This window comes from Acanthopagrus latus, chromosome 18, assembly GCF_904848185.1.
Source record: "Acanthopagrus latus isolate v.2019 chromosome 18, fAcaLat1.1, whole genome shotgun sequence".
Lineage (NCBI taxonomy): Eukaryota > Metazoa > Chordata > Actinopteri > Spariformes > Sparidae > Acanthopagrus > Acanthopagrus latus.
Genome location: NC_051056.1, coordinates 25,616,075 through 25,627,238, shown reverse-complemented (window position 1 = coordinate 25,627,238; position 11,164 = coordinate 25,616,075). Strand labels below are relative to the sequence as shown.

Genomic DNA, 11,164 nt, shown 5'->3' with positions numbered 1-11,164 from the left:
TACTGACCATTAACATGCAAAAATGTTTACATTATAAGCTACAGGGAATATGCCCAATCACATGACGTCATATAATTTAAAAAGAATTGCCCTGAAACTGAGGGTTGAGGAAACAAAACATTAAGGAGAGACAAAATTAAGTTTTTCAGACATTTCTTCTGTTTGTTTTTTCACTCATGAATGACTGGACATGTTTATCTCTTCGGGCAACACATGTAAAAACTACAAGACGAGTTTGGAATGAAAATTTATTTACCGTTCTACTCAGAATTAAAAATTTACAGGAGCGAATTATAACTGAACATTTGAAAAGGAAACAGGATGGAGAATATAATACAGCAGAGTATTTTGCAGACTCTCATTTACACACATTTCTTTACAGTCAACGTCCTCCCTCTGAAGGTTACATAGCTTTAGAAAACAGAACGTCGTTATCCTCTAAAAAATAAAACATTAAACACCTCAGGTCACAAGACAAAATGTAAATTTGTCCAGTAAAGGGTAAATCTGACTGAATCCAGTACACACACGTGACGTTCATTTCTCCTCCTTGCCTTTGGTTTTCCTGTACACCATCTCCCTGAAGCTCGACAGGATCTTGCTCTCTCTCTTCCTCCTCTCCTCCTGGTTGAAGGATGCCAGAGCTCTCTTTTCGTCTGCACTGTAGATCTGGTTTTCCTTTCTCAGACGCACGGCCTCCATACGACGATGTCTGCAGGGTTACATTTGAAACTGGTTACAGTTAACTGTCACATCTCGAAAAATGTTCATGGAGCTTATAGTTCCGCTTGTGAACATCACATACCTGCTGCCGCTCATCACGTAGCCAGACTTCTCAAAGTTTGCGATCTCGTCGCTGGTGAGACCGATTTCACCTCTTCTGGGGATACGTTTGCCGGCTTTCACGTACTCCGCCATCGCAGCACCTTCACCTGGCAGCAGGGCATGACCGAAACTGGAGGAAAGAAAAGATGCACTTTTTAAATATATGCGGTAAAGAAAAGTTCTGAAAATCTTTTTGCTCCTTTCAGCAGAATAAAATACAACCAAATGTTTCAGGAGACAAATAATGATTATTCACCACTGAATTTCTACACCTTGCCTGCATTTCTTACTGCTAACATGCTATCAGTGATGATGCTAAACTCACTCCAGAGGTCTGTCGTCCTGGGACATGTGGGTGAGCGGAGCTTCGGGGCCGACCACGTGTTCATCCATGCAGGTTTTCTCCACCCACATCACGCTGCTGGGATCCTCCTCTTCCTCCTCCTCTGACTCCTCACTGTTGCTGGAGTTGCTGGACTCTTTACGACTCTTCTTCGCCTTCTTCTTCTTGGACTTCTTGGACCTGTTGGGAAACAGTTTGTGAAGTCTAAGTGTTCCTGCCTGTGTGAATGACGCTGCCTTTTACAGCCGTTTGTGAACACTTACTTTTTGCTCTTCTTTTTCTTTTTCTTCTTCTTTATTTCTTCTTCTGAAAGATAAAAACACAAGATCAGCTGATGAATACAAAAACACTTTGTTGAGCTTTCTTAAAATAATGTGACGATGGACTCACCATCTGAATCTGATTCCAGGTCGCTGTCCTCAGAGTGCTTTTTGTTCTTTTTCTTCTTGGATTTCTTCTTTTTCTTTTTCTTCTTCTTCTCTTCTGTGAATGACAGACAACATTTTATTGCTAACTCAAACAACAGAATTTTGTTGATATTTTAAGGTTTTTGTTGCTTTGTGGTTTATTTGGTATCTTTTCTCTTTCTTGACGACGCCATTAAAGCATCAGTGTATTTATCCATGTTCACACACACTGTACCTTCTGAGCTCGAATCTGAGCTGCTGTTCTTCTCGTCTTCCTCCACTGGTGTGAATTCATCAGAGCTGGTGGAGACAGAAGAGAAAGATTTCTACCAGTCTTACATACAGTGAGGTGAGCTGCCTTGCATCTTCTCCATATGTAATACTTAAGAACAAATATTACACAATCCATGTGTCTGTGAAAGAGAGATTGCTAACTTACTCTGGCTCTTTGACTCTTGGTGAATATCCCCAGACTTCAGGACAGCCTAACTCACCGATCCTCTCCCTCTCTTGCAGGCGTCTGGAGAAAGACAGTTAAACACTGATGCTGAAACATAAAGTAACTAAAGGCTGAAACATAATGTCCATTCCAACAATAACACTCTTCATTAGAAGATGCACAGTTACAGCTTCACACAGAGTTGATTAATATTCTCAGTTGTATAAATGATCTCTATCTCTGATTAATTGATGTTTTGACTATCACTTTGGGTTGTGGACACTCAGCAGCACTGACATGCTCCCAAAGATCACCTTTACAATGTTATAGTCCAACGTCCTCGGCACTCCTGGCAGGATGTTGTTGTTAGACAGTAACATCTACTTGTGTGTAAAGCAAATAATCTCCAAACCATTTCAACCCAGTGCCTTTTAAACTGTTCTGATACCTTAACAAGTAAAATGTCATGGATAACTGTATTAAAAGCTTTTGAAACATTGACGAATATCCAAGAAGCATATAATTCTGATTACTTAAGGTTGTCGATATTGTATAGATGACTTGCACGGTTGACATTTAGCTGTAACACTTGTGTTTTTATGTGTTACCTGGAGATAAACGCCTCCTGTCTCTGTCTCTGAGCATCGTCTCTCTGCTGCTCGTAGTAATAATCATCTTTGAAGCTTCCGTGTTTTCCAGGAGCGTCCCGCTGCTCGGACCAGGAGTTGTGGTTGTGGTTGTGACTGTGACTGTGGCTGCTGCTGCTGTTGGTGTTGTTGTGACGCTCCCTGGACCGGGACCGGGACCGGGACCTGGATCGGCTCCGGCGGGGGCTTCCTATGCGGATCCGTCTGAGGTTTTTCGCCTCTCGGAACCGGCGCTCCCGTTCCTCACGTTCCCGCTCCTTGTTCCGCGGCTTCGGAAGTTTGGGCCCAAAGCTGTCCGGAGACAGGCTCCGTTCGTGGCTGTAGCTGCGGTTGCGGCTGCGGGAACGTGTGCGCGGTCTCCGGGCCCGAGGGCTCCGGGGCTCCCCGCCGTCGGAGCTGGAACGGTCCGACATCGGCATGACGTTACAGGAAGACGGCTTTAGACTGACCCGTAAGCTCCTGGAAGTACTAGAGATAAAATAATGCTGTTTTAATGTAGATTAAAAGAGAAATTAAGATGTTTACACGCTCATGTTCTCTCTTTTCTGCAATACGCCATTATCGCGTCCAACAACAGGAAGTATTGATACGTCCGTCCACAAACACACTCCGCTCCCCCAGACTGCCTGCTGCACATAGTTCCGCTTATAGTTGTTATACAATTATTGATTGCAAATTTAAAATAAAAAAAGAAATACAGAAAACTGATAAGAGCAATCAGATGCTTCAGAATCTTTGGTGTCCTGCAAACACGTAGACACATTTTGTAGTTTGTATTAAAGAGGCACTATGTAGTTTTGGAGAAGAATATTCAATCTCAGAATTTTTAAACTTACAATATTATTGAGGTAATAATATAAACTCAGAAATATTTATTTTTTTAATGACTGAATAAACAAGCTGCTTTCAAAGGGAAAATACGGTTGAAAGCTAGAAGGGTGGCAGGGTCTGCCAAATAGGCATTTCAACAGGTAAAAATGACTGGCTTGGTTATAATCTGTCAAATATAACCACCAAGAGGGAAATCAAGTCAATTTGATGCAGAAACAACCTGTCAGTCACAAGGTAGGAGCTGTTATCACTTTTTGGCAGGTGAAATACAAACTTTTTATGATTTGTATTGGCTCTTTAAAGGTATTTCAACTGTTAAAGAGGATATATAATCTGTCAAATATAACCATCAAGAGTGAAATCAAGTGAATATGATGCAGAAACAACCTTTCAGTCAGTGAGCCACTGTTTGCAAGAGTGTTGTGTAGAGTGAATCTGATTTTCGTTGCGCGTGAACTAGAGTAAATATGGTCCTTGCTTGCCGTATTTACTCTAGTTCAGGCGCAAAGACAATCAGCGGCTCACTTTAGTGTCTAATGGGGGAAACCGGAAGGGGCGTGGCTCTGGCGTTCTATATCGTAAATAAAAACAAGAAAACACTATCAAGATGTGCAGCCTAAATATCTACAAATACCAAGACACACATATGCGTTTACATTATATGTGTTGGAAGCTGTGCATTTTTAAAGTGTTTAATTGTAAAATTTTAAAAAGTCAACTTCCGGTTTCACTTCAGCGCGCACACCCGACCGGAAGTTGTGAACCATGCGGACTGTGGACTTTTAAACGATCAACAAGACGGAATTAAATAGTTGGAGATTGTGAACAGCAGACCTGGTACTCGCTGTAAATTGTCCCGTATGTTTTTATAACAACGGCAGGCAAGATGTCTTTTAATTCAGTTAGAAAAAGAGATTTGTACCCGGTGAACAAGTTAATGGAGAAGACACTGGCAATGGATCTTTTCTTCACGGACCTGAACTCGTACGCGACGTGCCTCATCTGCAGGCATAAAGTGTTGTTCAGGGAGTTTAATATGAGGCGGCATTATAAGGCTAGACACTCGGAGGAATATGATAAATACCAGGGAGCGGAGAGGAAGAAAGTGTCCGATAAGCTTAATGCTGCATTCAACCTCATCGGAGAGGATCCAGCCGACCCTGATGTGAGAAGCGAGTCGAAACTGGAGCAGAAATCACCAGGTAATTCTTTTTTTTATTACACTTAACGTTGAGGTGGCAGCAGTCTGGTCTCTCATACTTTCTTATTTTGAAGGCGAAGCTTATGAACCGGTAGTAATCTCGACGCTAAACCCGGTGGGCTCGGAAAGAAATTGTCACCAATTGTCACCTGAAATTGCACCCCGGTACTATTTTAACTGTAGTTTTTCAGCTAACATAAACCCAACATGTTCTTTATAGCATGTTTGTTTTAATGCCGTGTAGTTTTACGTGTGTGGTTTTTAATCGTATCCAACGCGACGGCGACTCCTTGTGGCTGCTCAATCAATGAGGCTGTGTGAGCGCCCAGTGCAGTTGGCAGGAGAAGCTCTCTGTTGTTAGCCATTGTCTGTAGCCAGCTAGCTTAAAGTTACTGCTGTCGGCGGTAGCGGCCGTGCTTTAGTCCTGGCAGAAAACACCGGTGTGCAGGTAAATATAACCACGTTGATGTGCAGCGGTTTAATAGTAGTAAAGTTTGACTGTATGGTTGAACCTCCTGTGGTGCTGTGGCCGAAGCTAGCATGCTAACAAGCTGCTGGATGTTAGGCCGCACTGTCCGCTTCTCAATAAAGAGGAGGAGGCGGAAACACAGCTAGCGTTTTGTTAGCTAGCTAACAGCAGCACATGAATATTGCTTTAAACACACCAGGAGCGATAATAAAAGATCAGAGAAGCACCTTAAAGTTTTGTTTGTTTGTTTGTTTTTTTAAAAAAAAGCGTTGTTCTGCAAATGTGCAACACCATGCTAATGTTAAATTTCAGCCATGTTCAACTTTAACGTTATCCACACTGACGTTAGCTAGCTTAAACGTTATTGTTATCTCCAAATACTGAATACATCCTTTAAATAATAGCCGGTTTATAAGCATTATCCTGGTATGAATGACGCCTCCATGATGGTCTGAATGTTAAAAAAATGTAATATTTTGTCCAGCATTTTTATATAAAGGACGTTGGACAGAGTCTTAGGGACAATTGAAAATATTGATGTTTGATACCATGTTCAGTACAGCAGGGAAATACTGACACAACATTGAGGGCATTAATTATGGATTTTAAGCACAACAGAATCTCAGATAGCTTTATCTCTGATCTTAAAGTGGGAGGAGGCAGGTATATGTGGACACGCAGCAAAGAGTGTCACCTGTTGCCTGCAGGAGTCTTAGTGAGAACTCGACAAGCAGGAAATGTTTGTTGAAGCACCTTGTTGTAATCTGCAGGTCTGCATAATATGATCTAAGCTGTCTCTTATTGTGTATTTGGAAGAATAACTAATTTGATATCTTTTTTTTCCTCTCTCTACAGACATGCCGAGTCTAAAGCTGATATCTGCGACCGACACACAATACTCAGAAGCTGTGCTGAAGTCCATGAACGAGCAGCGAAACCATGGATTATTTTGCGATGTCACCATTATCATACAGGACAAGAAATTCCGAGCCCACAAAACAATCCTGTCTGCCTCCAGTACGTACTTCCACCAGCTCTTCAGCGTTGCCGGACAAGTGATTGAGTTAAACTTCATCAAAGCTGAAATCTTTGAGGAGATTCTCAATTATATTTACACCTCCAAGATTATACGTGTCCGCTCTGACATGCTTGAGGAGCTCATAAACGCCGGACAGATACTGGGAGTCAAGTTCATTGCAAACTTGGGGTCGCCATTATCACAAGTGAAGGGCTTGCCTGGTTTGTCTAAGGACACTGGGAGCAAAAGTGACGCATCTACAGAGATGATGCCGATAATCACAGAGTCATTCTCGATATCTGCGGAGGAATTTAATCAGACGAGCAAACCGGCAGGTAATGACGAGGACTCAGACAGTGATGTTATGTTTGTCTCACAAACAGACGCTCAGACCAGTGCAACCAATCAGAAAGCCAGCTCTGGTGAGGTAATTGATGTGGATTCAGTTGATTCAGAAGTTGAAGCGTCAAAGCAAAATAAAGAATCAAATCAAGCCGTTGCAAAAACGGTAGAGAAAACTGGAGAGAAAGCCCGAACCCCAGTGAGAACAAATGCTACAAAGCCTCCCAGCGCCAGTTGTCCAACCCCCAGTTTGCCCAACAACAGCCCTCTGCGCAGTCCAGACAGCAGCTCCAACAACTCGTCTTCACCCGCCAGAGTTTCCTCAGGAAGTACTCCCGCTGCTCCAGCCAAGGCAAGCAGTGTGACCCCCGAGCCCTCGAGTGCATCTCAGCCCTCTGAGAACAGCGATATAATGGGTGTCCACAAGAAGCAGGTTTCCACTTCATCTCAGCAGGGGGATTTTAAAATAATGCTCTTGGACGTGTCTGCCAATCAAAAAAACATTCCCAAATCAACCGTGGCAGCAAAAAAGACAGTGACACTCAACACAGCCACGGAGATCGACTCTATTTCATCAGGCTGTAAAGTTTATGCCAACATTGGAGAAGATACTTATGACATTGTCCCAGTGAAGGAAGATCCAGGCGAAGGAGGCTCTAAAGCCACTAAAGGGAAGCGGTCACTAATGGCAACGCCTTTAAAGCCCCTGGATAAATCACCCCCGTCCCAGAAAGGCAGCCCAAACAAGAAAAGGACCAAAACAGAGCTGGAGGATCACTACGAGCTCATCATGGACGGGAAAACTTTCTACGTTTGCATCGTCTGCAAGCGGCCCTACGTCTGCCTGACGAGCCTCCGCCGCCACTTCAACACCCACTCGTGGGAAAAGAAATACCCTTGTCGCTACTGTAACAAGGTCTTTGCTCTGGCCGAGTACAGAACTAAACACGAGATCCACCACACGGGAGAGAGGAGGTACCAGTGCTTGGTGTGCAATCAGATGTTCATGAACTACCAGGTGCTGTCCACCCACTGCAAGCAAGCCCACAACCAGGATCCCAGCGGGAGGAAGGAGAAGGATGACACCGACAACAACCTGTACCGACTTCTGCCGTGCAAAACGGTGCAGATGAAGTCGTACTCGTGGACTAGTGACGGGCCAGGGGTCCCCGTCATATCCGAGGACGGCAGCGTGCATCACATAACCACCACCGCTGGCGAAGACGTCCACTCCTCCACCCAGACCAGGATGTTGAACTGGGACGACATCTTTGTCGAGCCCGATGCCCACATGACGCCCGAGGCTCACCCCAGACCAGAAACAGCCGTGAACACTCCTCCACAGGGAGCCACAGAGTTTGACTTCGTTATACCAGAGACATACTGAGCAAACGCTTGCTGCTCCATTACCTGTGCCTTTTCAGGTGCCCCCAACTTTTTTTTCTTCTTTTCGGTTCCATGTCAATAATATTCTTCTGTAACTCTTGATAGTGTCAGCAGGAGGTTCAGTCACATTATACTTGCAGGTAAACAAGATTTTTGGTGTAATTACGTGCTAAGGATTGTGTTGATGCATGCTAGAATAATATCAGAGCCACGTGGTTAAAGTTGATCAAGGGGGAACCGATATTGTACCAAAACAGGAAACGAACGCTTGAATTTGTCAGCCGCGCCGACTTCAATTGAAGTGAAGCGAGGACAGAGCGAATAGTTTAATGTGGCCGTACCTTCACTCATGTAACTCTGCTTGATCAATAGCCTTGATCTTTAGTATCATTAGAATAAATGATAAATTACAGAATTAGTTCACATGCCGTAAAATCATAAAGAAAACATCAATTTATATGGATGATTTAGTTCCATACAAGAAACATCAGCTGCCCCACAATAAGAAGCAGAGGACGGGATGTCAAGGTAATAAATCAAGAGCTGTAACAAAAGGGCGAAAATAAATCATGTATGTTCAGCATCATGTCCGAACTTAATGACAGCGTCAGGACAGAATCAATAAAATTGTTTTCTACTGCGATTTCCTAACTGGTCTGAAGAGACTCTGCAGCGCGGCGTGGTGCGTCACTCTGAGCTCACTCAGGCGCCCGGTTTCTATTTACACCGTTCACTTAGGTTAAAAGTCACATAAGCAAAAAACACACACACCACATCCTGACTGGTGGCAACGTTAACACACTCACATCAGATGGTTGAGTGAACATGATCTACAACATACATGATCACTGTAAACCTGTGTGACATCAAAAACATAAGTAGAAGAGGGCGATGACTGGGTGCTGAGTGTAATACAATGTAGAGAAAACGTATAGAAAACCATCGGAAGTCCAGGCACTCCAAGTAACAAGAATCCTATCAAGCATTGTAGGAAATATTAAAATGTATTTCCAATATATTCTATTTGTTTCCTTCCTCATTTGGTACCTTCTCTTTTTATCTGGAGTGCCAGGATGGAATAAAAAAAAGTTTGTCAATCCAGCTGCCGAAACAGTTAAAACGTAAGTAAATTACATTGCTGGTTATGAATTAATAGATAACTTGGACCTTCATCTGCAGCGGGAAGAATCACAAGTGCCACCAGAAAGAAACCGCGAGACGTCAGCTGTAGTTTATCTAACTCAGCCCATCAAGGAAGACGACCGTTCAGTTCTCGCTCGTCTTTTACTCACTTGGTTCTGTGTCCGTTCAGCTCTCGACTGCAGCTCGACTACAGCTGACAGGTGCTTGTTTTGTTTTGTTTACATGACACAAGTGCATTTTTTAAAAAGCATTCAGTGCGGACAGACGTGTCGGATGTTAAGCGTTAGTCGGATGCTCGCTTGCTGTCAGGACGCGGTTCCTTTTGGGTTTTCAGACAAATGATCAGAGACCCAAAGTATTTACATGAGTCATGAGAAGGATGTCTTTGTTGTTTCAGCTGTGTTTTTTAACCTTTAGACCATGTTGTCTAAATCTATTGATGACATCATGATGCCCACTGAATTCAGTTCATAAAAATGGAAACAGGGTTACCTGTTTCAGAGCCAGGATGGTGTCCCATATCCACATAAAACAAGGTCGCCCTTATTTTTAACTCCTTCCATCAACGGATGCGTCGCTCATGAATCTCACGTCTGTTTTTAAGGATCAGACATTTTAACTCCAGTAAAAATCTGGACTGATTATTCCACTCATTCCATTTGAGACGATTTTAAAAACCCACTTCTGTAAATGCTCATGCTGATCTGAGATATATATATTTTAATGTGATTGTTGGTGATTCCCACATGTGGGCGTTGTGGCAGGGAAGACACAGAAAGGTTATTTAATTTGTCTGCTTGGAGAAACAGCTGTGTTTCTATGTGTTTGGTCCCACTGAACACTTTCTGTTTTATTTCAATGCACCTGTATATTTTTTATTTCCTTTGGTTGCCATTTGTGATATTAAAATTCTATTTTTAATGCAAAATCCGCTGGCGTCATCAGCAAGAGGTCCTGAATACAAATGAGATGATAAGATTGATATGAACAGAGGATTATTTCAGTCACAAAGCACTTAGTGTTGCATCTTTTTTTTTTTTTTTTTACTGGTTTTCATTTTGTCAGAACTGTAGTAATTGGTCAGTATGAGTGAAAAAGGTAGTGCTAACATGGAAACCTATTGTCATTCAATAAAATCATGCAGGTTTTTGTTTTTAATTAACAGATTAACATCGGTGTGTGATGTACAGTGTATATTTGTCTTAATTCCCCCTTTTTTGTACTGTATCAGATGTATTTATTAGGTTTATAGCAGTAGACAAAAATGAAATAGTTATTAAATCCTGTCAGCATTGTACAAAATGTCCCTTTTCTGTCAGTTAGCAATGAGGGTTCCCAGATTGTAAATAAATTATTCTTTTACAATTTTAATGTAATTGTCTTGTACTACCAGCATGTAAACATCTGATTTTTCCAGCATCTAAAAGCGAGCAAATCATAGAAACATCATTTGTTCAAATTATTTATTTATAGTAAAATAAACTGAAGTTTGGGAAGTTAAAAGTTTGACCACATGATGGCGCCCTGTGGAGAGTTAAAGGATATGTTCACCCAAAAATGAAATTCACTCTGTCTTCTCGTCCTCCTGCTGTGGAGTGCAGTTCACAAAACATTTCTGGAGCTTCACAGCAAAACAGTGTTCTCCTAAACAGCTGAAGTGGACAGAAGGTTGTTTTAAAACGTCTAAAACATAAAATGCCTCCTTACAGCTCGTCTGGCATGACAAAGTCTCCAGAAAGCCCGGAGATCCCAAATGGATTTGAACACCTCAGATAACGCTTTTAGTTTGAAAGCTACCGCAAAGAGTTGAGCTTCCAAAACGATGTAAATAACGTCTTTTAAATCAATTTGGGATCCAGGGACTTGCTGAGACTTGGATTACGCTGGACAGACTTTACGGAGTCATTTAATATTGCTTTCGGTGGTTTGGTTTAATACTGCAACACTGTTTTACTGTGAAGCAGAAGTGTTTTCAGTCGGCATGTGGGTGAGTTAATAGTAATCGGTCATTTAAGGGATGGCCAAAGTTATTAACAGTTTAATCTCGTCTGTGGAAACGAGCACTACACCAAATTTCAAGCAAATCCATCAGAGACGACCAAAGAACTGAATC

General features: G+C 42.4%; 2 protein-coding genes across 4 annotated transcripts; one reads left to right on the top strand and one right to left on the bottom strand.

Moving 5' to 3' along the window:
- Positions 1-230: 230 nt before the first annotated feature.
- On the bottom strand, positions 231-3,288 carry LOC119008088 (NFKB activating protein). Of its 2 annotated transcripts, none has more exons than XM_037078133.1 (8): positions 2,623-3,288; positions 2,015-2,095; positions 1,811-1,875; positions 1,559-1,651; positions 1,432-1,474; positions 1,151-1,348; positions 806-955; positions 231-712 (listed from the first exon to the last, which is right to left on the bottom strand). In XM_037078133.1, exons 1-8 carry the CDS (start codon positions 3,078-3,080, stop codon positions 538-540), a joined length of 1,263 nt encoding a protein of 420 aa, XP_036934028.1. In that variant the 5' UTR covers positions 3,081-3,288; the 3' UTR covers positions 231-537. The 2 variants fall into 2 exon arrangements, with proteins under 2 accessions (XP_036934028.1, XP_036934029.1); XM_037078134.1 differs by having other exon boundaries at positions 1,432-1,471.
- A 927-nt stretch (positions 3,289-4,215) lies between these two features.
- Positions 4,216-10,519, top strand: zbtb33 (zinc finger and BTB domain containing 33). Of its 2 annotated transcripts, none has more exons than XM_037076880.1 (2): positions 4,216-4,694; positions 6,018-10,519. In XM_037076880.1, the coding sequence occupies exons 1-2, from the start codon at positions 4,379-4,381 to the stop codon at positions 7,907-7,909; spliced, it is 2,208 nt and encodes a 735-aa protein (XP_036932775.1). In that variant the 5' UTR covers positions 4,216-4,378; the 3' UTR covers positions 7,910-10,519. The 2 variants fall into 2 exon arrangements, with proteins under 2 accessions (XP_036932775.1, XP_036932776.1); XM_037076881.1 differs by lacking the exon at positions 4,216-4,694 and adding an exon at positions 4,792-5,141.
- The last annotated feature ends 645 nt before the right edge of the window (positions 10,520-11,164 follow it).